Source organism: Heteronotia binoei, chromosome 8 (genome assembly GCF_032191835.1).
Source record: "Heteronotia binoei isolate CCM8104 ecotype False Entrance Well chromosome 8, APGP_CSIRO_Hbin_v1, whole genome shotgun sequence".
Lineage (NCBI taxonomy): Eukaryota > Metazoa > Chordata > Lepidosauria > Squamata > Gekkonidae > Heteronotia > Heteronotia binoei.
Window position 1 is genome coordinate 85835768 of NC_083230.1, and position 26325 is coordinate 85862092.

Sequence of the window (26325 nt, forward strand, 5' to 3'; positions counted from 1 at the left end):
CTTTCGGTAACATATTGAGAGAGCAACTGAAGATGGTCCTCATGAACTCTCCAAGAGGACACTCCTGCACAGAAGAAAAGTGTTATATTTTTCTTTGTGCCACCCTCATAGGAAACCCTGTGCCAGCGCATTTTCTTATGGTATTTCTACACCCCTTCCCCAATATAAATAGGTGACTAATTCCTGCTTTGTGCTCTTACCTCCAAAAATAGTGGGGAAGGTGTTGGTTAGTTTTCCCTGAAACAGGAAGTAAGGAGAGGCTTCCTGGCAGCAGATCCCTCTTGTTAAGAATAGCAACCAACTGTGAAGTACAGCTAAGAAATATGGAGAGTCTGGCAACCTGAGATTTGAATTGGTTTTTGATACTTTCTTGTTTTATTACTCAAAGTAAACTTTATATTAGCTTGATTCACAAATGGCTTTCTCCCATTTTCTATTCTCATTTGATAAATGTCAGGAGCCGGACACTTTCTAGACAATGCAAAGTCATTTGTGAAAATATCCTCAACAGCAGAGTTCTTATACCCACTAAACTTCTTGTAGTCATTTACACATCCATTCAATAGATTATAGATCCTTTGCGCATCTCCCATAGAATTCCTATACACTGTGGAAAAGTCTGGGGCATGTTCTGTGGTGATCTCTCAGTTGGCTGGAGGCAGTGATGAAGTCTGTTGGACACTGTATTTTTGTATGAATACAAACAGTGCACCTAGGCTTGCAGGTCTGTGATGGAAAACACCTGCAGACTTTGGGGGTGAATCTGGGAGAGGGCAGGGTTTGGGGAGGGGCCTCAGCATGGTACAATTTATTTATTATTTATTTTAGTATATTTCTATTCTGTCCATTCCCCATAGGGCTCAGGGCGGAGAACAACATATGATAAAACAATAAAATACAATAAAATACAATAAAAACATTTTAAAAACAGATCTCAACAGCACTCAGAAAAGTTTACCTTATCATCTTATATTGCCCAGCCTGGCCATCTCACATTATGATATTTCATAGAGATGGCAGATGATAATCCATTTTTTAGCACAGGTGACAATGCCAATAGGGGAGGCCAACCAGATCAAGAATAGACGCCCACAGCCTTGACTAAAAGCCTGGCTAATAAACCAGGAAGGCTAATAAGCCAGGTAGGGCCTGGATCTCTGTAGGGAGCTGATTCCACCAGGTTGGGGCCAGGACAGAAAAAGCCCTGGCCCCAGTTGAGGCAAGGCAGGCATCTCTTGGGCTGGGGATGGCCAACAGATGTTGGGAGACTGAACGTAATGACCTCCTGCGCATATATGGAAGGAGACAGTCCTGCAGGTATGTTGGTCCCAGGCCACATAAGGCTTTAAACGTTAGAACTAAAACCTTAAAGCAGATCCGGTACTCAATGGGCAGCCAGTGCAGACTGCGGAGTACCGGCCAAATACCCACCCGTAAAGGTGCTGCAGTCAGCAGGCGAGCCACCACATTCTGCATGCGCTGCAGTTTCTGGATCAATCTCAAGGGTAAGCCAGCGTAGAGTGAGTTACAGTAGTCTAGTCTGGAAGTGACCATTGCATGGATCACTGTAGCCACAGAGTCCACCCTTCAAAGCGGCCATTTTCTCCAGGGGAGCTGATCTCTGCCTGCTGGAAAGCAGTTGTAAAAGCAGGAGATTTCCAGGCCCCACCCGGAGGCTGACAACCCTAATGTGCATCTGAGAACATTTTGATTGTTCCTCTGTAGCTTCTGGGCAGCTTGTCTGCTATTGTTGCTTTTCTCATGGTGGCTTGCAAACAAGGCCAGCCTGATACGTGGCAGTACTTGAAGGTGGCTTTTACTGGTTTTCAGATTCTTTGTTTTCAGCCACTCAGAGCTTCTGCAAAGATGATAGACCAGAGAGAAGATTTGCTGTACTTTTTCCAGAGGACTCCACCACAGCTGGACTTTTGTACCTAGATCTGGGGAGTCTTCCCATTGTGGATCCATTTCAAACAGGGTCTCAGAAAGAAATTCCTTGTTTGTGCTAAACTATGTTTCTTCTCCCAGGAAAATGACTCTGAGATTAACTCTGCACCCTTACTGATGGGAATGAGGTTGATTTGTCTTCTGCATAGTTTATGAGAAACAATACACAGTAGCAAAAATATACTATGGACAATGGACCAGCCTTGGGACAGGAGGGTTTGTTGTGGACTGCAGCCTAATTAGCAATATAATCTGTTACAAAAATGCGAAGTGTTTGCAATTCAAAGGTGTGTTTGCAGATTCTCAAGGGCAATTTCACACAGCATTGTGGAAGTATCCCAGATCAAGCTGATCCAGGCGGCACAATGCCATGCTGAACATTTAAGAATCTCTTAGCAGCATGTATTGTTTGCAGCAGCAGCAGCTGATGGAGGTTCATTCCAGGTCATGCAGGTTCATTCCACGTCTAGTTGAGTCAGAAAGAATCAGGTCATCTGCTCTTTTTGAATGACTCCCAGGCAGTCTATATGTTAGACTGGACCCTGTACCAATTTGACTTGAGTTGTAATAGTGAAATTGTACCAGGCGCAATATGGGTGCCATGGACTGAGACAGTTGTGGCCATTGGATCCAAAGGGAATACAGCCAGGTTGGGTTTTGCAGTCTGCTACAAGCATTTGAAGAACTAACTATTGCAGTGATTACCAAACTTCAATTGGGGCTTATTTTATATAGTGCTGTTGGCAAGAGAGCATGCAACCCTGATATAAGAATTAGACCCAAGTTGGGTCTTTAAAGATGATGGTTTAGGTAGTGTTTTTAAAAGAGCATGGATTAGAATCAAGCTAGCTGAGGCTGGACTCAGTGAGCAAACTAAAGATTTTGGAGACAGATAATGGAACTGGGAGAACAAATTTATTTTCTGGATGGGAAATTATTATTTTTAATTTTTTTATTATGCATTTATTTTAAAAAGCAAGTATCAGTAGAAATAGATCACTGACAGAACAATCCAGAGTCTAGGTATGACTGGTACATATCAATATCCTAGAGAATTAACATATACTTTTAAAAAACCCAAATTTATAGAATCTTCAGATAATCTAATGATTATGCAAGCTTACATCAAGATGATTCCTGACCCTGGGTTGAGAGTGATCCCCTTCATCAGAAGTACAGAAATGTATTATTGTGCACTCCTTAGAAAAACTATATGAAACTCTTTTGTTTTAAAACAAAGTTGCAAATATCAAAGACTGTCTTTGCAGAGCTGGATAAACATTGAAAAGTACCACTAGCTATATATATCATTTGGGGTTATATGCCATATACTTTGGGATTTGCATACCCCAAACTATGTACCAAAGTCTGTTATAACTGGGTCTGCACTTTGTACAGGCTCAGAGTTTATAAAGAACCTTTTGCTGGCTAATAGGAGGGATGGAGAAAGGGGTGGGTATGAATCACATCCCAAGCATGAAGCCATCCAATGCCATGGAACAGCAAGTTACTTTAATCAGGAGAAAGGACAAAGGCAACATCATACCTCACTCTTAGTCACACCTAAATCTACCGAGTTTGGGAGGCTAAAAGAAAAGAATAAGCCTTTTAGAACTGGAAGAGAAAGAGGTTCAGAGGGGTAGGCAGAAGGGGGAGATTATAAAAAACCCAGACATGAGGAAGAAGCTATCCTGTCTCTTAAGCAGCCATTTATCATGAGGGCATTCGGCAATCTCCTTTCTGTACCTGGAATTCATCTTCAGCACGTATGGCTGAAACCACAGAGGGAGAACTCCAAACAATGGAATAATGTAATGGAGGATTTCTATATACTTGTAATTCCAAGAATCAATGACCTATCCTAATGTTCCATCATTTAGACTATATGAGAGTTAGGGTCAGAGAACTGCAGTTTTATTGACATTTCTTTTGTCCTTAGTCTGTTGGGTCCACAGATGTGCTGTATGCCCTTTATCTTCTTAATAAATTTCCTTTCCTTTGGAATGCAGTCAGCCTGTGATCTAGACTAACCGCTGTTTGATCCGTGAGTACCAAAAGGATGAGAGGTGGAGGAAGCAGCAGCTAACTCTACTCCCTTAGCACCTTCAGCCAGGTACATTGCGCCCCCCCCCCCCCTTTAACCAGAGAAAGAAGTGGGGAGAGCTGCCCATAGAGCAGAGCTTCTCAGCAGCAATTCAGCAGAGGGTAACTGAGTGCTAGTTCTCATAGTGCCCTAATAACCAACTAGCTAATGCAAGCAAAAGTTACCCTGAGAGAAAATGAGATATCAGGAGTGAAGAGAGAGGGCCAGGCCAGGTAGGTCACCCAGGTAGGCTAAGTAACTTCCAAACTTCCATATGGGCAGAAGTGAAGGTATGCAAGTCCCACTTTCTCACATCATCATTATGCATACATTTCAGAATCTCTTTTCTCTGCTTCTAATCTGGGCCTCAACAATAGGTTTGCATGTGGAAAGCTATTTCAGACCAAGATTGTTGGACCCAATGATTCTGATGTCATTCCAGTTTGGGGCCGCGGTCACACTCACCATTAAATCCATCCCTAACCTATCGCTATTATACCCCGCAGCGTTTTTACAACGAATTTCCTAATCAGACATCCCTCCATTCTTCAGTTCTAAGCAGCGTTGGTCCCGTTGTTGGTTGATCAGAGGTCTCAACCTGACCTCATTTTTTGAGATGGCATTCCACACTCACACAAGCGCAGTACCATGGGATATCATGCTTGACTTTAAAAAAAAAAGGTGCCAGAAAAGGTGGGCAATCTGCCCCCCCCCAATTTAAACACCCGGAAAGGAAGGGGAAGCCCAGGAGTTCTCTTTGCTCTCCACCTGGCGGGGAGACAGCAAAGGTGGGGGATCTTCCTTCCTCCCCATTTAAACGCCCCACCGTGGTGTTTAAATGGGGGGGGGCACGGCAACTCTCTTTGCTGTCTCTCTGCCTGGCGGGGAGACGGCAAAGGTGGGTCATCCTCCTCCCCTTGTAGGGAGAGAAGCAAAGGTGAGCGATCTGCCTTCCCCCTCCCCATTTAGGAAAGGTCCCCTGTGCAAGCACCAGTCATTTTCGACGCTGGGGTGACGCTGCTTTCACAAAGTTTTCATGGCAGACCTTTTACGGGGTGGTTTGCCATTGCCTTCTCCGGTCATTACACTCCCTCCCCCCCAGCAAGCTGGGTACGTATTTTACCGACCTCGGAAGGTTGGAAGGCTGAGTCAACAATTGCTGGCACAATGATATCATTTGGAGTGGGCTCTCGCAGGGAAGTGGATGTGCGATTGCGACGAGTCGGCTACAATGGAGCGTTCAAACATAGAAAGTACGCACGGGAGTCGTCGGAAGCATTCTTATTCTGGATTTAATGTACTATCAAAAAAGTCTGCGTCTCAGTCATGGCAGTTCGGGACACGAACGAGCCAACGACCATTGCCAGATGCTGATGTTTGGACAACCGCATAAAATCCGACATGCATCTGGCTTTCATCCATGCCCATCTCGTCAGTTTATGTGCGTCTGACCTCAGCCTCGGATTACTAAATTGCTTGTCCCCAGAACCTTTTGGAACACTTCATAATATTCTTGAATATGAGGAATAATATAGAAGTACAGTCTAAGTAGACTTATACCCTTGTAAATCCTGAACCACTCTTGCTTGCTTCTAGCTATTCAAAATAGTAGCACTCTCTTGTTGAGGCTGTAAGATATTAGAGCTCTTTTGTGGAGGCCAACCAAGAATGTTTGTCCATTGTGGCCATGCAAATATAACATTTACATTCTTTTAAATAGCCCAGATGTACAACAATGGGCACAGCAATGCTAGAACTCTTGAGATGTGGCTTGAAAATGATGTGTTAATTTGAGCTAAAGCATGGATTAACGGCTTTTTTGTTAAAAAAAAAAAAAGCCAGCAGGAACTTATTTGCATATTAGGCCACAGCCCTGACATCACCATAGTTTCACATGGCTTTTAACAAGAAAAGGCCCAGCCAGGGACTCATTTGCATATTAGGCCACACACCCCTGAAACCAAGTCAGCCGGAATTGCATTCCTGCTCAAAAAAAGCCCTGTGGACTAACAATGCAAACCTAAAGATTTACAGCCTTCTAAACCCAAGGATGTCAGTGGACTTAGAAGGGTGTACCTCTTCTTAGGATTGCACAATGGCCACATGAATCTTGGCCACATGAAGTGTTTTTCTGAAGTATGACAGCCAATGAGGATCATCACCACCAGTGGCTGGAGCACCAAGGAGGGATTATGCTCACGCAAAAATGAGATTATGCTCATACGCTGACAGTGCTTTTATTGAGGCACACTCCTCTCTCATACTTGGCAGATATGAGATAGGGTCTGTGGCTCACTCACAACAAATTTGCTTTCATGGGGTTGCTTTGTGAGTGAGTGACTGTCTTCTGCAAGCCTGTGCCCCATGTATCCCTCTTGGGTTTGTCAGAGAGGCTTTGTGCTAGGAAAGAAGCAATATTCACCCACCTGGCCTAAAAAAATGGGGCTTTTGCCATCAAGATTGAACACAAGAAAGTTCTTGTTCTGCCCAGGGTCATTTGTGGATAAAGCATGTCTTTTCTTTGGCATCGATTCCAAGGTACCAGGAAAAGTCTTAAAATATTCACCAAACACATCCTGGGATATTTCTGGAGGAACAGCTGGGGCTTGGTCTTCAGGTGGGAGCACACTGCCTGTTTTCTTCTGGTACAACTCTGAGCTGGAGGGACCATCTGTTGTTTGGTTCCGATGTGGGGCAGATGCTTCTATAGCTGCACAGGTGAGCATCTCTTCCTTTAAGGTCACCCTGGGTGACAGAAGTGATGAGCCCATCTCTGTGTTCCTTGATAGATCTTCAGGGGCAAAATAATCCAATATCCCCTTTTGTGAGTTGTTGTTAGTGCTGGCAGGACTTTGTGGCCTCTGACCTTTGTTTCCACCTTTTTCCAATATGCCACTTGCCAACTGGCCTTCAGATACTTCTTGCCTTCTTCCAGAAAGTGGAAGCTTTCCCTCTCCCTCAGAATGGGCAGTGCAGAGTGGTGGGATTGTCCCTTTCCCTCTTCCCACTGGAAAAACTTGGAAATATGGTCCATGGGGCAGTTCCACATATTGCAGAGGCACTGGTGTCTCCCTCATTTCTAAAGGGGTAAGAACTTCCTGGACATCAGGCAAAGGTGACTCTTGAAGGGACATTAAGTATGGACCATTAAAATCAAACATCTGCTGAGCTAGACCCAGCTCTGCCTTGTGACTACGGGCAAGTGTGAAGTATGGTTTTGTGGAACTCAAACTTTGATCACATTTGGCTTCAGAAAATCCTGTTATTTTTGTATCCTGAAAGACAGTTGAAAGTGGCCTGGTTCTCCCTGTCCCAAGAGAGTTTGAATGTGTAACTGGTATGGGCCTACAGAAGAGAAAATAAGTAAAGAACATTAATCAGTTGAAAAAATTATCTCAAGTTGCTTTCCTAACTACTTCCAGGAAGGATATGGACTGAATACAGCTTACTGAAGACCATGATGTAGCTCAACACCTCAATAACGTGAAAACTAGTTGCCTGCTTGCATTTCAAAGTGAAAGCTAGTTGCCTGCTTGGAAGCCATAATATCATGGTCCAAACCATCTGCCTTCTGTCTTTTGAAATTTTGTAATATCCAGCCTGATTAAGAATTCTAGTGAGCTCAAAAGCTTGCACAATGTGTTCTGTTAATTTGGTCAGTCCTAATAAAAATGGTACCACATGGATTTTCTTGCTTCCATGCTAGAATATTTTTGCACTGTCCAGTCACTGGCAAGTGGAATTGAAACTTGGGATCCTCCCTACACTCTCGCAGCACTGCATTCCCCAGAAAAATCCAGCAATTCTCAGCGTAATATATTTACCTGTCCAATGTGCTGCTGCTGTTGAACTCTTCCTCTTCTAAAGAGCTCTGTTTACTGATTTCTTCAAAGCTGTCTGGCAGCTGTACTTTCTGGGAAGAAAAAATAATAAATATTACTTTCCCCTAAATCAGTGGCATGTAGGAACTTGCCTAGAAGGCAGGGCACAAGCCATACCTGCATCAGTATGTATACTACAACTGGCCTCCCTATGTAAGGTTCCCCCCAGATGTCTCATATTTTCAGTACTGATTCAGGGCATTTCTGTGCTTTTACAACAGGTGGTTGTTTTTCCACTCTGCACCCATGTTGCAGGGTTGCCAACTCCACCGTGGCCACTGGTGGGGGATGGGGAGTAGGATTACCAGGTCCACATTGGGAAACTCCTGGAGAGTTGAGGATGGAGCCTGGGGAGAACCACCCTCCAAAGAATCCATTTCCTCCATGGGAACGCATCTCCGTAGCCTGGAGATGAGCTGTGATTCCAGGGGATCCCCAGGTCCCACCTGGAGGCTGGCATCCTACCAATGTGTGCCCTGCACTTACACATTTAGATTCTCCCTTTTACAACTGCATTAGCTTGTTTGGAACTCGCACACAATGATGTGAATGTAGAAGTCTTTACAGTGAGTGTAATAGCAGCAACTCCTTGGTTTCAAAAGAATGGTTCAAGACACCTGACTAAGTGATTCCATCTCCAGCTAAGCAGGCTTGGACATGCTTTCACCTTTCTGAGAATGTTTTGATCTCCCCTACCTGCAAGCCCCACGAGAGCCACCCAGTTGCATTTCTGTACTTGCACGCTGGAGATGCATGCAAAAGACAAACAACAGGATGGCGTAATAGACAAGAAAGGTCAAGTGTTAGCCTGATGCACAACTCATGAGTGCCTGCAGAATGGGAATCCTCCGCTCATAATTGATCCCTAATAGTCCACAATGTTTCTAAGGCCAAGTCAAAAGCAAACTGAAAACAGGGACCACAGGAGTGCCACAAGGAGCTGCTTGGAAAGGTGGAGAAGGCCTGATGTGGATAGTAGGACTAAAAATATCTGCCTATTGCCACTTTCATGGAATGTTTGCCTGCGTTGGTAGTTTTGTCCAGGAAAGCCACAGGGCACTGCAGAGAGGGGGAAACAGTGTGATGCAACTTTAGACTTGCAACTTTAAATACAGCCTGCCAGGTTTGCTTTGTTGATTTATGCTTTTATTTTGAAAAAGCTTTCTTGATTAGATCTCTTGCAAAACTACTACCAAGGTTAAAGGCACAAAACTGCATTTGTAGAGTTAAAAACAGTGATGTCCACATCTGCTCCAGTACTAGAACTGGCACAGTGAGCAAAATTTATTCTCACACTGGCACAAATGCCAACCCTGTGGTAGCATCTGCTGTCAGAGTTACTATCCTGGTGCCTCATTCTCAGTGCTGCTATAGGACTGCTATCCTTCAGAGGGCTCCATGAGACACTTCTGGGAGCAGATTGCAAGGTGAACAACAGGGTTCCTTCCCCGCCTTCCAGTAAATATCCTATGGGCCTCTTCATCCCATGGAAACTGAAGACATTAGCTCAAAAGTGAACTAGTCCTAAGGAAACTGATGGTGTTATTCTAAAAATGGGATGAAATAACCACCTTATCTGTAGTCCGGATGTTGCAAAACCTGCTTGCTTTCTTACCTGCTGTCCTATCATTTTCTGGCCATCATTAAGGGGAGAGTTCTGTGGCTAAGAACTGGGCAGACCTATGCAGACGAGAGACTTCTGGCAGGGACAGCTTTTCTTGCAAAGAAAAGAAAGCCCTGGACTGGATCACCCAGGCTACCCTGGCCTCATCAGACCTCAGAAGCTGAGCAGGGTCAGCCCTGGTTAGTATTTGGATGGGAGACCTCCAAGGAATACTGGAATTGTGATGTGGAGGCAGGCAATGGCAAACCACCTCTGAACATTCCTTGCCTTGAAAACCCTAGGGGGCCACCACGAGGCAGGTATGATTTGACAGCAAGAAAAGAAAAGCTGCTTACCTCCTTTTCTGTGCAGAGATGAAAGGTACAAGAGCCTTGTCACCTTTTGCCACTGCCGAGTCTAAGAAGTTAAGAGAGCTGTGATTTTACTCTATGGGCGTTTTCGCACTGACCTTCAAGTGGTGCGACCACCCTCCTCACGCCGGCGGATCTGCAGGGATTTCGCACCAGAAGCGCCGGCGCACCCAAAAGAGCCGGCGACTTCCGTCGCGAAACCAGCTCAAACGGAAACCGCCAAGAAGCAGGAAAACGTTTGAGCTGGTTTCGCGATGGAAGTCGCCGGCTCTTTTGGGTGCGCCGGCGCTTCTGGTGCGAAATCCCTGCAGATCCGCCGGCGTGAGGAGGGTGGTCGCACCACTTGAAGGTGAGTGTGAAAACGCCCTATGCATTGAGCCTCATATTATGAGCCAGAGCAATCTGGAACTCTTGAAATGCAAGAAAGGAACCAATCCTCTGAGACATGAAATGCTATAATTCACCGTTGGGGGAAGTGGCAATGGAAAGTTAGCTTGCCTGACTGCCGAAAGAAAAGTTGCTTGGTCTTACAATCCTTTACTGAGTTCAAATACGTAGTGCAGAAACAGGGCAGTTCTCATCTCATTGCCAATGGCTCATTCAGTTGGGGGCAAATGTATGTGATAGAAACACTGCCTTTAAAAAAAGAATTTCTTTGTCTGAAGAAGAATCCAGTTAGAGGTCACTTACCTTAAAATAACCTGGGAGCAGAAATGTACTAGGAGGTCTTGGAATGTTTTTCTCCCATGCCCTTTTCTTTCTGTGGTAGAAACATATGAATTGCATTAATATATCAGACCAAGCAGAGTTTCACCTGCCTCAGAACCCTGTGGCTAGCAAGGGGCAACATACACATTAGAAATGCCACATGGAAACCTGCTAAAACTGCCTCCACATGGAAAGTGTCACCACATGAATCAGCTCTGTCACATGAAGAGTCACTACACCACTGCTAGACATTCCTGGGCTTCAGTGTTAATACTCTCTGTGGGTGATCCTTGTGCTGAGCTGCTGTACTGAGTTCCACAGTCACCTGAAAGCTGTTTACAAGTGGTGTCTGAACTGTATATATTATCTTCAATTTGGAGGAAATATTCAATAGCCTCAGACAGGGCTTTTTTTGTAGCAGGAGCTCCTTTGCATATGATGCCACACACCCCTGATGTAGCCAAACCTCCAAGAGCTTATAGGACTCTAGGGCTCTTCTTGCAGGCCTACTGTAAGCTCTTGGAGGATTGGCTACATCAGGCGTGTATGGCCTAATATGCAAAGGAGCTCCTGCTACAAAAAAAGTCCTGGCCTCAGAGGTTTGTTGATGCCAGTCCAACAACAGCTACCATGACATTTTGCTTTTTTTCACCTGTATCTGTCCACATCTTTCCAAGTGTAGTGGGAGACAGGTCTCTCTCCATGTTATGGGAAGGTTGCTCTACTTGGTGGTTGTTTCCACAGGCTGGGCTGTTCAGATGCAGCAGCTCACTATTGTGGAAGATTTCTTCTGGAACGTTAGTAGTGATATGGTGCAAATTACCTAGTCTGCATGGTGGAATCAGCATGTGAACAGCTCATTTGGTGGATTTCTGCTGCTAAAGTGATTTAAACCATTGTAAGCGGCACTGAATTTTATGATCTGGTTCATTCCCCGTACTTAAGACAAAACAGCTCTTCCCCCTCCTCACCCCAATCTACAAAACATTAATAATAATAATAATAATAATAATAATAATAATAATAATAATAATAATAATAATAATAATAATAATAATATTTTATTTTTATATCCCGCCCTCCCCGCCGAGGCGGGCTCAGGGCGGCTGACAGGCATGGGAATCCCATGAATCATAAAACAACATAAACAATTTTAAATATCAATTACAGTAAAATTATTTAAAAGTTAATACATAATAAAATGGGTGCTAAATGCTATAGTCGTGATATCCACAAGATGACTAGTTGTCCATTCATCAGATTAGTCGGGTTCCATCTCAAAGGCCAGCTGAAAGAGACATGTTTTGCAAGCCCTGCGGAATTGGTTCAAGTCCCGCAGGGTTCGCACCATCTCCGGAAGGTCGTTCCACCAACGAGGGGCTATCACCGAGAAGGCCTGCTCCCTAGTGACCCTCAGCCTGGCTTCTCTTGGCCCAGGGATTGTCAGTAAGTTCTGTGAGCTGGATCTGGGGCACATATGGGGAGAGGCGGTCCTTTAGGTAGGCAGGTCCTCGGCCATATAGGGCTTTAAAGGTGATAACCAGCACCTTATAGCGAACACGGTAGACAACTGGCAGCCAATGTAGATCCCGCAGCCCAGGCCGTGCAGTTTCCCACCGTGGTAGTCCCTCCAGCAGCCTGGCCGCCGCGTTCTGGACTACCTGAAGCCTCCGTGTTCGGTATAAGGGCAGCCCCATGTAGAGGGCATTGCAGTAGTCTAATCTCGAAGTGACCGTTGCGTGGATCACAGTTGCTAGGTCGGTGCGTTCCAGGAAGGGGGCCAACTGCCTCGCTCTCCTAAGATGATAAGAAATACTTCCATTTAAATGGATGCCTGTTTTCGTATGACTTGCAGATATACAGCATATAATACATCTCTCTCTCTCTCTCTCGGCTTGGCTTCGCGAACGAAGATTTAAGAAGGGTGCAATAGTCCACGTCTGCTGCAGGCTCGCTGGTGGCTGACAAGACCAATGCGGGACAGGCAGGTCCGGCCACAGTGGCTGCAGGGAAAAGTCTGATTTAGGGTTGGTCCTGTAGCAGTGCGATTCTTCCTCAATCTCCTTTTGTCCTCAAGACCAGCTATGTGTGCGTTCTCAAAGGAAGAGACAGCCTGGTGGATGGTGTGCCTCCATGCTTTGCGATCTGAGGCTAGGTCAGACCACTGGTGATGGTTGATGCGACAGGTGCCAAGGGATTTCTTCAAGGAGTCCTTGTACCTCTTCTTTTGTGCCCCTCTATTTCGATGGCCGGTGGAGAGTTCGCCATACAGGGCAATCTTGGGCAGGCGGTGGTTTTCCATCCTAGAAATATGCCCTGCCCAGCGCAGCTGCACCTTCAACAGCAGTGCCTCGATGCTGGTAACCTCCGCCCGCTTGAGGACTTCAGTGTTGGTCACAAAGTCACTCCAGTGGATGTTGAGGATGGTGCGAAGGCAGCGCTGATGAAAGCGCTCAAGGAGTCGCAGGTGATGACGGTATAAAACCCAAGATTCGGAGCCATAGATGAGGGTTGTCATCACAACCGCTTTGTAAACATTGATCTTTGTGCCTTTTTTCAGATGCTTGTTGCTCCACACTCTTTTGTGCAGTCGGCCAAATGCACGGTTTGCCTTTGCCAGCCGGTTGTCAATCTCTTTGTCGTTCTTGGCATCTGAGGAGATGATGCACCCCAGGTAGCTGAACTGCTGGACTGTCTTCAGAACTGATTCACCCACAGTGATGCAGGGAGGGTGATAATCTTCCTGGGGTGCAGGCTGGTGGAGAACTTCTGTCTTCTTCAGACTAACTTCTAGGCCGAATAGCTTGGCAGCCTCTGCAAAGCAGGACGTCATATGCTGCAGAGCTGATACCGAGTGGGAGACGAGTGCAGCATCATCAGCAAACAGTAGCTCTCGGATGAGTTTTTTCATTGTCTTGGAGTGGGCCTTTAGTCGCCTCAGGTTGAACAGGCTGCCATCGGTGCGATAGCGGATGTAGACACCATCGTCATCATCTAGATCTACTGCGGCTCTTTGAAGCATCATGCTAAAGAAGATCGTAAAGAGAGTTGGCGCGAGAACGCAGCCTTGCTTTACACCTGTGCCTATTGGGAAGGGCTCCGAGAGGTCGTTGCAGTGTCTGACTTGGCCTCGTTGGTCTTCGTGTAGCTGGATGATCATGCTGAGGAACCTTGGGGGACATCCTAGACGTTCCAAGATTTGCCACAGCCCTTTCCTGCTAACGGTATCGAAAGCTTTGGTAAGGTCGACAAAAGTCACATACAGAGCCTTGTTCTGTTCCCTGCATTTCTCTTGGAGCTGCCTGAGAACAAATACCATGTCGGTGGTGCTCCTGTTAGCTCTGAAGCCGCACTGGCTCTCTGGGAGGAGTTCTTCTGCAATGGTGGGCACCAGTCTGTTCAGGAGTATTCTGGCAAGGATTTTGCCTGCGATGGAGAGCAGGGTTATCCCCCGGTAGTTGGAGCAGTCTGACTTTTCCCCTTTGTTCTTGTATAGGGTGATGATGATGGCATCGCGAAAGTCCTGTGGTAATTTGCCTTGTTCCCAGCAGGTGACAAGTACTTTGTGAAGTGAGCTATGTAGTACTGTGCCCCCATGCTTCCAGATCTCTGGTGGAATTCCATCAACTCCTGCTGCCTTGCCACTTTTCAGTTGCTTGATGGCTTTAACAGTCTCTTCTAGAGTGGGGATCTCATCCAACTCTGTTTTCACTGGTTGAAGTGGGGTGAGGTGGATTGCTGAATCTTGAACTACGCGGTTGGCACTGAAGAGAACCTGAAAATACTCCGACCACCGGTTCAGTATGGATGCCTTGTCTGTGAGGAGCACTTGGTCGTCTGCACTACGTAAGGGACTCTGAGCCTGATATGATGGACCATATACTGCCTTCAGGGCTTCGTAGAACCCTCTTAAATCACCAGTGTCTGCACACAGCTGGGTTCTCTCTGCAAGCTTGGTCCACCACTCGTTCTGAATGTCTCGAAGCTTGCGCTGGAGGTTGCTACATACAGCACGAAAGGTTGCTTTTTTCCCAGGACAGGAGGGCTGAGCAAGATGTGCTTGGTAGGCAGATCTCTTTTTCGCCAGTAAATCTTGGATCTCTTGATTCTCATCAAACCAGTCCTTGTTCTTCCTTGTGGAGAACCCGAGGACTTCTTCAGAGATCTGCAGGACGGTAGTTTTTAGGTGTTCCCAGAGTGCTTCTGGAGAAGGGTCTGTGGGGCAACTGGGGTCCTCAATTCTTGACTGGAGTTTTGCCTGGAAGGCAGCTTTAACTTCGGCTGACTGGAGACTGCCAACCTGAAACTTCCTCCAAGGGATACCTCCTCTCCTGGGTGTGGGTTTAAAGTGAAGATGGAGATTGCAGCGTACAAGACGATGATCCGTATGACATTCTGCACTGGGCATTACTCGGTGTCAGAACTTGAAGAACTTCAAACGAGGCTCATAACTCTGGTTAAAGTCTAAGCGTTTATTGAGAACTGTGTTCCGGTAGAAGACGAGTTGATTCTGATAACGAGTTCAGCAGTGGTCAGATTCTTTAAGCTATTCTAGTTACAATAACAAACTGGTTCCCACCCTTCAGGAGGCCCTGTTCGGTTTCCAAGGCTCCTTATCGTCGGGAGAGGAAAGGGGGAGGCAGAGCTTCAAAGGGTACTGGCAGATGTTTCCCAGGGACTCCCCGTCACCCTCCGATGATCACAGTTCGCTTGGAATGCAAAGCATTTGTACATGATGCTAGATACAGAGCTGGCTATTTCTTAACAGTTACAATATGGACACAGCTAGGCTAAGCAGGCACAACAGTCATAAGGTTCAACAATTACAAGTTCTGATATACTGCCCCCCCTAGGCCCTCGCCGGGGCTTGTGCGGGTACAGTAGGTGGAATTTTTTAAGCAGTTGTGGGACAGACACATCACTGGCTTTGACCCATTCATCGCAGCTAGGGGGGAAGTGTTTCCACCGTATGAGATAGTATAACACCCCACGTTGGACCCTGGAGTCTAGGATTTCCTGCACCTCATGATGGCTCTGGCCCTTCACGCGGGTAGGGGGTGGTTCTGACGGGCGTGGGTGCCAGGACGTGGCCCCAGGGTCTTTGCGAAGAAGGCTGCAATGGAACACCGGATGAATCTTACTAAACATTTTGGGTAGCTCCAGTTCCACGGTGACCTTATTTATCACGCGTTTTATTCTGAAGGGACCCAAGTATTTGTAAGTCAGTTTCCGACACGTTTGGGGAAGGGGAAAGTTCTTGGTGGAGAGAAATACTGAGTCCCCTTCTTTGAACGCCCACTGAGGGGAGTGCTTACGGTCGAAATGCTTTTTATAGTCTTCTTTAGCGCTCTCCAAGTTCGCCTGTATTACTTTCCAGCCCTTCTGGATCCCCTCCCACCATTGTTGACAAGAGGTGGGCTCAGGGGCGTCTCTAGGTGGGGAAAGGAGGGGGAAGGGCTTTCCTTCGTAGCCGTTGATGACCTGGAAGGGGGAAGTTTTGGTGGGGCTATGTAAGCTGTTGTTGTACCCGTATTCTGCAAAGGGCAGTAGTTCCACCCAATTGGTCTGCTGGTAGTTGATGTAGCACCTGAGGTACTGCTCCAGCAGGCCATTCACCCTCTCCGTCTGTCCGTCCGTCTGGGGGTGGTAGGCAGAGCTTAGCCCCTGCTCTATACCTGTGAATTTGCAAAACTCCCGCCAGAAGTTGGCAACAAACTGAGGCCCGCGGTCACTAATCACCTTATCTGGGAATGAGTGGAGGCGGACCACATGATGAAAGAATAGGTGGGCTAGTTTCTTGGCGGTTGGCAACTTCTTGCAGGGGATGAAGTGGGCCTGCTTCGAGAAAGTGTCTACCACCACTAAAATCACTGTCTTCCCTTGGGAAGGCGGTAGCTCCACTATAAAGTCCATCGAGACCACGGCCCAGGGCCTCGCGGCTGTCGGCAGTGGTTGGAGGAGCCCGGGGGGTTCCCCCCCCCCTTGTGCTTAGCCATGATGCATGTTGGGCATGAGTTTACAAAGTCTGAAATGTCTCTTTTCATCCGAGGCCACCAAAACTGCCGCGTTACTAAGTGTAGGGTCTTCACGTAGCCAAAATGCCCCGCTAGGCGGCTAGAGTGACACTGCTGGAGGATTTCCCCCCTCAGGCATTTGGGCACGTAAATCTTCCCATTATAGTACCACAGCTCACCTTCCCCCTTTTCTATCCCTTCGGGCCGGTCCCCTCCCTCCGCTTCCGTCTCGGCCACGAAACGGTCTTTTCCTTTGAGCTCTGGGGCTCCGGTTGTTTTCCCTGATCGGGTGGTGACTCCCCCCGCTACTTGGGTTGGGGGGATCAGAGAGTCTATTACCTCCTCTCTTTGACTGTCGTGCTGGGGCATGCGCGAGAGTGCGTCTGCGAGGAAATTCTTGGTGCCAGGGATGTGTTTCAGCACGAAGTCAAACTTTGCAAAGAATCCGGCCCACCTAATTTGCTTGGCTGTCAGCTTGCGCCGGCCGGTCAATGCTTCCAGGTTTTTATGGTCAGTCCAGATTTCGAATGGGACCCGGGACCCTTCCAGCCACGATCGCCAGGTTTTAAGGGCGAACGTGATTGCAAAAGCTTCCTTGTCCCACACCGACCAGTTTCTCTGCTCGTTGGAGAATTTGTGGGAAATGTAGGCGCAGGGTCGGAGCCCCCCCTCCTCGTCCCTCTGCATGAATATTGCCCCCACCGCGACGTCGGAAGCGTCGCATTGCACCACGAAGGGCTTTAATTCGTTGGGGTGGGCCAGCACTGGCTCGCTGGTGAACAACCTTTTCAGTTTGTCGAAGGCGCGTTGACACTCGGGCGACCAATTGAGGCGTGCCCCGGGTTTCTTCGCTTCCTCCCCCCTCCCTTTGGTTTTGAGGAGCTCCGTGAGGGGCAACATGACTTGGGCGAACCCCTTGATGAACCCGCGGTAGAAATTTGCGAACCCGAGGAATGATTGTAACTGCCGTCGGGTTCGAGGGGGCTCCCAATCGAGTACCGCTTGTATTTTCGCGGGGTCCATCGCTAATCCCTCCCCCGACACTCTGAATCCCAAGTAATCTAGTTCCGTTTTGTGGAACTCACATTTAGACAGTTTGGCATACAATTTGTTCTGATACAGTGTAGACAACACCTTTCTGACCAGGGGCACATGTGACTCGAGGTCCCTTGAGTAAATAATGATGTCATCCAGGTACACCACCACCCCCTTATACAAGTATTCCCGCAGGACCTCATTGATAAAGTTCATGAACACTCCGGACGCTCCTTGCAGCCCGAACGGCATCACCAAGTACTCGAATTGTCCCATCGGCGTATTGAACGCCGTCTTCCATTCATCTCCCTCCTTGATTCGGACGCGGAAATACGCGTTGCGCAAGTCGAGTTTGGTGAACACCTTGCCCTCGGCCACAGTGCTTAACAGGTCTTTTATCAGCGGGATCGGGTAGGCGTTAGACATGGAAATCCCATTAATCCCGCGAAAATCTGTGCAAAGTCTCAAACTTCCATCCTTCTTCTTCCGGAACAATACGGGGGCTGCGTGGGGGGCTGTAGCGGGGCGGATGAAGCCTCGCTTTAAGTTTTTGTCTATGAACTTTTTCAGTTCCGCCTTCTCCGCCCACCCCATTGAGTACAGTTTCGCTTTCGGCAGCTCCTGCCCCGGTATTAGCTCAATAGCACAGTCGGTGGGGCGGTGCGGGGGGAGTTCGTCCCCTTCCCACTCACTAAAAGCCCCTTTTAGGTCTCGGTATTCCTTGGGGATAGATTTCACCTCTTCTATAGTCAGGCATAGCCGCTCGTTTCGCGGCGGGGCTCTGGGCCCCCACTCCTCCCTCCAGTGGTGGTGCTCACATCGCCAGTCGGGGAAGCGAACGATCTGGGCCTGCCATTGTATGTCTGGCTGGTGCCTCGCTAGCCAGCCCGCCCCCACTACCAAATCGAACGAGGATGAGGGGGCGACTACGAACACCTCTATCCCCCAGTGGTCCTCGGTCCCCATAGGCACCGCTTGGGTCTCTTTGGTGCAGGGCTCGCCCTTCATCACCGACCCGTCCATCTGTTCGAATTGGATGGGGCGAGGCAGGGGGGACCTGGTCAACCCTAAGGCCTCTACTAGGCGAGGGGACATGATGTCTCTCGTGCACCCCGAATCAATCAGGGCGCGGGCGTGCATGAAGCGGTTTAGTAAGGTCACTGCCATAAACAAAACGTTCCCCTGTTACGCTCACCGTGACTGGTGCCGACGATTCCCTGACCTGCTTCGCAGCACCCCTTAAAGCAGGTCGCTGTCGTTTCCCGTCGGCTCGGTGACCCGGGGCTTTTTGCCCGACTCCACGGTCGTTATAATATCCTTGTCACTCGCCAGGGACATGGCGATGGTGCCCCGACTGGGCTCCGCTGCTCTCCCCCCGGTTCTCTTCGGGGTGGCGATGAGTGGTTTGAGCGGCGGGGTCGCGGCAGCTGGCCTCCCCGGGCAGCTGGCTGCCAGGTGTCCCGGGTCCCCGCATCTGAAGCACTTCCTTTCGCCCGGTGCCCCCTTCTTGTCGGGCTTGCTCGGGTTAGGGCGCGGCTCCCCCCCTCTCTTGGTCTGTTGCTGCTGGCGGCGGAGTCTTATGTGCTCGAGGTTCGTCTCCACTTCCCCTGCCAGCTGGATCCACCCCACCAGCGTGTCAGGTCTCCCCTGGTGGTAGCACCGGTCAAGGATGTTAGCGTTCAGCCCGTTTTTGAACGCTGTGTACTTCATCACCTCGCTCCGAACCAAACAGGGCCTCCTGAAGGGTGGGAACCAGTTTGTTATTGTAACTAGAATAGCTTAAAGAATCTGACCACTGCTGAACTCGTTATCAGAATCAACTCGTCTTCTACCTGAACACAGTTCTCAATAAACGCTTAGACTTTAACCAGAGTTATGAGCCTCGTTTGAAGTTCTTCAAGTTCTGACATTTTGATTCTGATCCATTTGGAGCTTATTCGAACTGGGAACTTTGGCTAGATGGCTGAAAGGGCGCCAGATAACGGAGAGCCCCCCAAACCGATGGAAGAAGGAGGGCGACCCTGGCAGGATGACGGGGCGCGACCGCCGCCGAACGAGGCGGACCTCTGGGCCTTGATGGATGAGATCCAGGCCAGCCACGTCCAGATCACCCGGGAAATCCGGGAACAGCTGGACGTGATCCGGAGACAGACCGGGGTGCGGTGGGGAGAGAGAAAGAGAGAGAGAGAGAGAGAGAGAGAAAGAAAGAAAGAAAGAAAGAAAGAAAGAAAGAAAGAAAGAAAGAAAGAAAGAAAGAAAGAAAGAAAGAAAGAAAGAAAGAAAGAAAGAAAGAAAGAAAGAAAGAAAGAAAGAAAGAAAGAAAGAACGAAAGAAAGAAAGAAAGAAAGAAAGAAAGAAAGAAAGAAAGAAAGAAAGAAAGAAAGAAAGAAAGATTTGATGTTAGAGTTTTCCTTCTCTTAGGCTGGCGAGGTTGGTTGGCCCAGCCTGCCCATCCGGTTATACCGCCGGATAATTCGGTCGCACCATGACGTAGCAAACTCTGTGAAAAACGGGGGGGACCAGCGAGAAGGTGTTGCTACGGATGCAGTAATGCAGGAGAGGCCATTGCAGTGACCATCTGCCAGGCATAGCCAGACAGTGACCACGCGGCGTTCACTACACCGGGAGAGGAGAGGCTATGTATTGCGCATACACTTTCCCTGAGGGGGTAGGATACCCTGAGGGAGCCCACCCCCCCCCCACCCCAATATAATACATAATTGGCATTAAAATGGCATCAAACTGTGTAAAAAGGCTGCAAAAGAGACAAAAGAAAAATAGAAATTTGCCAAAGAAAACAGGAGATAGTAAAAACCTTGACAACTATGCATGGAAACAAGAGAGAGAGAGAGAGAAAGAGAGAGAAAGAGAGAGAAAGAGAGAGAAAGAGAGAGAAAGAGAGAAAGAGAGAAAGAGAGAAAGAGAGAAAGAAAGAAAGAAAGAAAGAAAGAAAGAAAGAAAGAAAGAAAGAAAGAAAGAAAGAAAGAAAGAAAGAAAGAAAGAAAGAAAGAAAGAAAGAAAGAAAGAAAGAAAGAGTTGTACATATCTAAATGCAGCTTCAGTAGTGGCTATAATATGTATTCACACTCCGAATCAAGATAGTGGAGCTTACAAAGCTCCTCCCTTCTGCCCCCCCCCAACGTGCCAGTGCATCCAGGAGTCCATCCTATTAACAACAGAGGCATACTTGAGTAGATATCTTTTGCTGCAGAAGAGTCCCACCATTGCCAAAATGATACAGGCTGGCACAGCAAGGGCAAAACCCCAGAAAGGCAATTCTGAAACAGAAAAATCACAAAGGGAAATGATGAGAAACAAAAAATGAAAGTCAAAACCATCCTCAATCAAAAATAGAATGGGATGTGAAAATGTAAAATGCTAAGGAATTGTGGAACATGAGACTGGGTGCTAACAGCTGTTTGAACTTCTGAGCAAGTAGAATGTTTATAAACATTCCATAACACCTTGACAGCTTAGTTGACTCAGATGAATATACTGACACCATATTTTGTTTAATAAAACAGCTTTACTCTGCAAATATATATGTTTTGTGTTTAAAGTGACATTAATCTCTCTACACAAAAAGGTTATCCAAAACTGACTTTAATTGACAAACATTGGTTTGTGTGTATAAATTAGCAGATAAATAGTGTGATAAAACATTTTGATCATCTAAAAGATTCTATAAAAATAAATTTAAAAATTCATTACAAATACTTATAAAAACTACAAGGGCTATATTAAACAAGACATAAAACTTAAAAGGAATGTAATGTTTAAGAAGACTGAAGATATTGGATTTATATCCCACCCTATACTCTGAATCTCGGAGTCTCAGAGTGGTCACAATCTCCTTTACCTCCCCCCCCCCCCCCAACCCAACAGGCACCCTGTGAGGAAGGTGGGTCTGAGAGAGCTCTTACAAGCAGCTGCCCTTTCAAGGACAACTCCTACAAGAGCTATAGCTGACCCAAGGCCATTCCAGCAGGTGTAAATGGAGGAGTGGGAAATCAAACCTGGTTCTCCCAGATAAGAGTCTGCGCACTTAACCACTACATCAAACTGACTTACAAGTGCCAGAGCAGAATTCATCAGAGAAGGGGCACTCCCCATCACTCGCATGCAGATAGGGCTGCCAAGTCTGTGTTGGAAAATACCTGGAGACTTTGGGGACAGATCTGGGAGAGGGCAGGGTTTGAGGAGGGGAGGGGCCTCAGCATGGTACAATGCCATAAAGTCCACCCTTCAAAGCAGCCATTTTCTGCAGTGGAGCTGACCTCTGCCAGCTGGAGATCAGTTATAAAAAGTAGGAAATCTCCAGGTTCTACCTGGAGTCTGGCAACCCTACATGTAGGAGTGGAATGCCTCTTCTAAGATGATGCCTTCTTCATGCATCATTAAAAAAAAAACCTATACAACATTTTTTCTCATATGCAAATTTGTATATAAGTTTAGTTGATAACTCAATGAAACAATTGAAACTCAGCCAATGAAAATTTCTTTAATGGAATGATCTCTCTCTTTTTCTCTGACAACCAAGAACCCACAGATACAAGATGAATTTCCACAAGGCCCTTTCTGTGTCTCCCCATTCCTCTTTCAGAAGACATCAGGATGGTCATTTCCCCAAGGGCCTTGTGTCCTCGTTACAACTCTGAAAAGTCATGGGGTGGAATGCACACCCAATCTCCCACCTCTTTCTTCTCACTGCAATGTCATAAAATCATTATGAATATAATCATTTCTTTTTTAAAAAAAAATCTATATTTGATATCTGAAAGACCAAAAATACTACTGGACTCATCAGCAAATACCAGTACAACTGCAGCAAATGGGATCCTCCCAGGGCTTTTTTGGTAGAAAAAGCCCAGCACGAACTCATTTGCATATTAGGCCACATCCCCTGACACCAACCCAGCTGGAACTGTGTTCCTGTGCATTCTTGCTTTTAAAAAAAGTCCTGGATCCTCCATTTGGTTAGTAGGTTTGAACATGTTAGTGGGATTCTGAGAGGGAAAACATTCGCAATCCTGCCTGAATGGAACTTGAACTGAGTCAGTAAATATTTCTTGCTGCCACTGGCTAGGAGACAGTTCTGCTGCTATATTCCTCAGCCAGGCTATCAGCCAGGGGCAAAGGGCAAAGGAAAAGGTTTTAATGGTTGATTAAATCTGAGGATGAAAGAGATTCTAGGAGCACAACCTTCCACTGAAGTCCAGGGAGTGAAATGTGGGGCAAACACTAAGTGCTGAAAATGCTCCTGGTTTCAGGGATATATTTGCATTGACCATTGCTACTGTGTTACGAGGGAAAGGATCAGATAATTTCAGACATTGAGATAGAGGGGTTTTCTGCATTCTCATTTTCCCCTGCTTGCACGTTCCTGTTTCTTCCAGGTGGTAGTGGGGGGGGGGGGGAGTTTCTGTTCTGCATGTGTTTTGCTTTCTCTAGTGGTCAGTTTGATTACACCGGTTTATGACTGGCGTATCTCCCTGCAGATTTAAACTGCCAGACATAAGCCAGTGTAAGACTGAATCAACCACTAGAGGGAGCAAAACATGTGGATAGACACTCCCCCCCCCCACCCCCCAAGGATGTTTCAACTGAGGAAAATGAGAATATAGAAAAGCCCATGGTTCTCATCAGTGCTGTTCTGTCCATCTCCACTTGTGAGGTCCAGGACAAACATTCCCATTCCTTCCTTCCCACTAAAAATGGTTCTGAGGTGCCTCATTAAGAAACCTCTGTTACTTACCACTTTCAGTAACCCATTCACATTCTTTACTGCACTCACTCCATGGGCCATTATAGGCACCCATATGTGCTTTTGCTCGCATCTTTGCCTTGTAACGGGTTCCTGGTTTCAGCGACTGATAGCTGAAGGTGAATTGCAAGACATTTTCACTGATGTTCTGAAGATGGATCTGGGAAGAGAAAGGAGTACATTATTATTATTTTAAAATTCCAGGTCTTGTTCACCTACTATGATGCCATCAACTGCTGCCTACCTTCCCTGGCATGTCAGCCTCCCAGTATAAGACTTGATATATCCTTGGACAAGCTTGATTTGTGTTATTCCATTGCAGTTTATACATCTGGTTGTTTAGTGTTGTCACAGAGAGTTCATTGGGAGGCTCCACCTTGACTAGAAAACAGAAACGGTATCAGGCTATGGACCCATCCATCCAATTACTTTCCCTCACTCACTCTCTATCACTTTCCCACAAGGTACTGATGCAAGGACAAAGCATTGTTCAGTGCATATGAGGGACACAGGTAGCAGAAAACAAGAACAAGTTCTTTTTACAGTGTGGATCATAACAGGCTAAAGGGCTATTGCCAACCTAGTCAGGACAAGGGCAAGATAAACTCATGCAAAGTAAAAATGCACCTCATAATTAGCAATGTCACTAATGTTATCATCTGGTCCAGTGCATGAACATTTCCAGCATGTAATAGGCAGTATTCCATACTGAGTACCATATTGCTGGTATATAAAGTGAACTTGTGAGCTAGCATTGGTTAGGAGTTAACTCTGGATCAGCAGAGATCTTTGGCACCTGGAAATGACATACCTCTGTGCTAGTTCTTGGGATGCTGTTGTGAGCATGCTCAATAGCATCACTGCAAGTGCAAGGAATTTTTTGAGTAGTTTCCAGAATGCCTGATATATCTACTGAGAAAATGGACACTCTGGAAACTATATTTCCCAGAAACCTTAGCAGATGTGATGCTGCCATTTCAGTGACCTGGGTGCTAAGGAAGAACAAAAAGGCCGTTACAACTGCAGCTGCTGTAAGCAGTAGTGATTGGCAGAGAAGAGCTCAGGGGCTCATGGATGAAGAGACTGGAAAATGAAGGAGAGTTTGGAGGCTCAGAGGATAAAACATCTGAGCCCCATTCTAATTCCTAAAGCATAATCAGTTGTTACAAAGTTAGAGTCCAATAGAACCTTTAAGACCAACAAAGTTTTATTCAGGCTGTGAACTTTCATGTGTATGTTTTGTGTCCTGTTTGACAAAGTGTACGTGCATACAAAAGAGGCTCACTGTTGGTTACTGGTACAATCATTTTCTCTTCTTCCTTGGGCCGCACAGTTATAAGGTATTGGCTTAGCCGCTTGGGGCTGGTGACATGGATCTCACAGCTTTGCAAGACATGAGGAGTGCCCGGCAATTCCTTTTCCTCAACTGGAGAGCATTGCATCTCTCTGAGGAACAAGAAATATGACATGAAAAGGCTAAGTCAAAGGCAAGCAAAATAAATCAGGAAATCAGTGGTACTAATAAAATTTATTCTGACATAAAGTTTCATGAGTTAAAGATCACTTCACCAAATATATTCTTGTGTAAAATCCACAGGCCAATGTATATATATACTACACAAATAGGTAGGATTGCCAGGTCTGGGTTGGAAAATATCTGGAGACTTTAGGGGTCGATCCATGAGAAGGCAGAATTTGGGAAGGGAAGGGGCCCCAGCATGGTACAATGCCATAAAGTCCACCCTTTAAAGCAACCATTTTCTGCAGGGGAGCTGATCTCTGCCAGCTGGAGATCAGTTGTAAACATGGGAGATCTCCAGATCACACCTGAAGACTGGCAACCCTACAAATGGGGGCTGGGGGATGCAAGCAGACTCCAAGGCAGCTTTGCTCAAAGAACGTTCACTTACACAGATTCTGGGCTGATTTTGTAGAAAAGCGCAAACATGACAGAACCAGTGTCCTCTCGCCTCACCTCCCAGCTGCAGTTTAGCCGATCTAGGCCATTAAACAGACATCGAAGGCTCTTGGGTTGAGCTTCGTCACCTAGCAGAGACACCAAGGATATTTATTTATTTTAAAAATATTTCTATGCTACTCCTTCCCATCATTCAGGGGGGCTTACAAACAGCTTAAAAGCAGCTTTATGCAACAAAATAAAACCATATAATCCCCCCCCCCGGGGAGGAGGACATAAGAAGAATCATTCTGTCCATAAATGATAAGTGCCACTGAAATCTGCTCAGCCAAATGCTGTCACAAATAGAAAGGATCTGCACACCTTCCTAAAGGCCTTCCTCATTCTCATGGAGAGCCCATTCTATGGGGTCATGGAGAAGGCTCTGGAATGTGTACAGTTGGACCAGCTTTTACTGCACTGTGGTTACTGACAAGAGCACAGGCTCAAACAACCAGAGCTGGAGCAAGGTAGCATATCTGGAGCTCTGATGTGGGACATCTGGAACTTTGCAAATGGAGGGCTGAGTGGCCCTCCCCCTTTCTGTTCTTGTATTGCTGTTTCTCTGCTGCAATCAATAACTCCTCAATTCTGGTTTAACTTGATGAGTGTCTAAAATTAATTCCTGGATCACCTGTAGTGTAATGTATTTGTGTTTCCCCACCTGCATGTTACATACCAAAGTACACTGATAAAACACTGCAAAAAGCACCCTTATAGTAACTGCAAATATGACAAACAGGTAGCATCAATAGTGCATGACAGTGCCAAGTTTACAGCACGTGTCACTATTCAACAGTGGACCCACCATGCCATTTTGGAATGCATACAGAAGCAGGGCTGACCCAGCCTAGCTAGGGCAGAGACCGAGAAATGCTCAAAGCAAGCTGAATGCATTTGTGACTCTAGTATTTCTATCTTTGTGCATGTTCCCAAACTCTGCATCCAAACCATGCCTTGTA

The 26325-nt window shown here is 46.7% G+C and overlaps 1 protein-coding gene across 1 annotated transcript in view; it reads right to left on the reverse strand.

The window, feature by feature from the left end:
- Positions 1-6292: 6292 nt before the first annotated feature.
- CSF2RB (colony stimulating factor 2 receptor subunit beta) overlaps positions 6293-26325 on the reverse strand; it is a 31973-nt gene continuing 11940 nt past the window's right edge. Inside the window, exons 6-13 of the mRNA XM_060244435.1 lie at positions 25317-25452; positions 24679-24852; positions 24218-24266; positions 23398-23566; positions 20830-20920; positions 10576-10645; positions 7855-7943; positions 6293-7375 (exon numbers count right to left, since the gene is read on the reverse strand). Coding sequence (XP_060100418.1) covers positions 6415-7375; positions 7855-7943; positions 10576-10645; positions 20830-20920; positions 23398-23566; positions 24218-24266; positions 24679-24852; positions 25317-25452 — 1739 coding nt within the window. The 3' untranslated portion in view covers positions 6293-6414. The remainder of the gene's footprint in view (positions 7376-7854; positions 7944-10575; positions 10646-20829; positions 20921-23397; positions 23567-24217; positions 24267-24678; positions 24853-25316; positions 25453-26325) is intronic.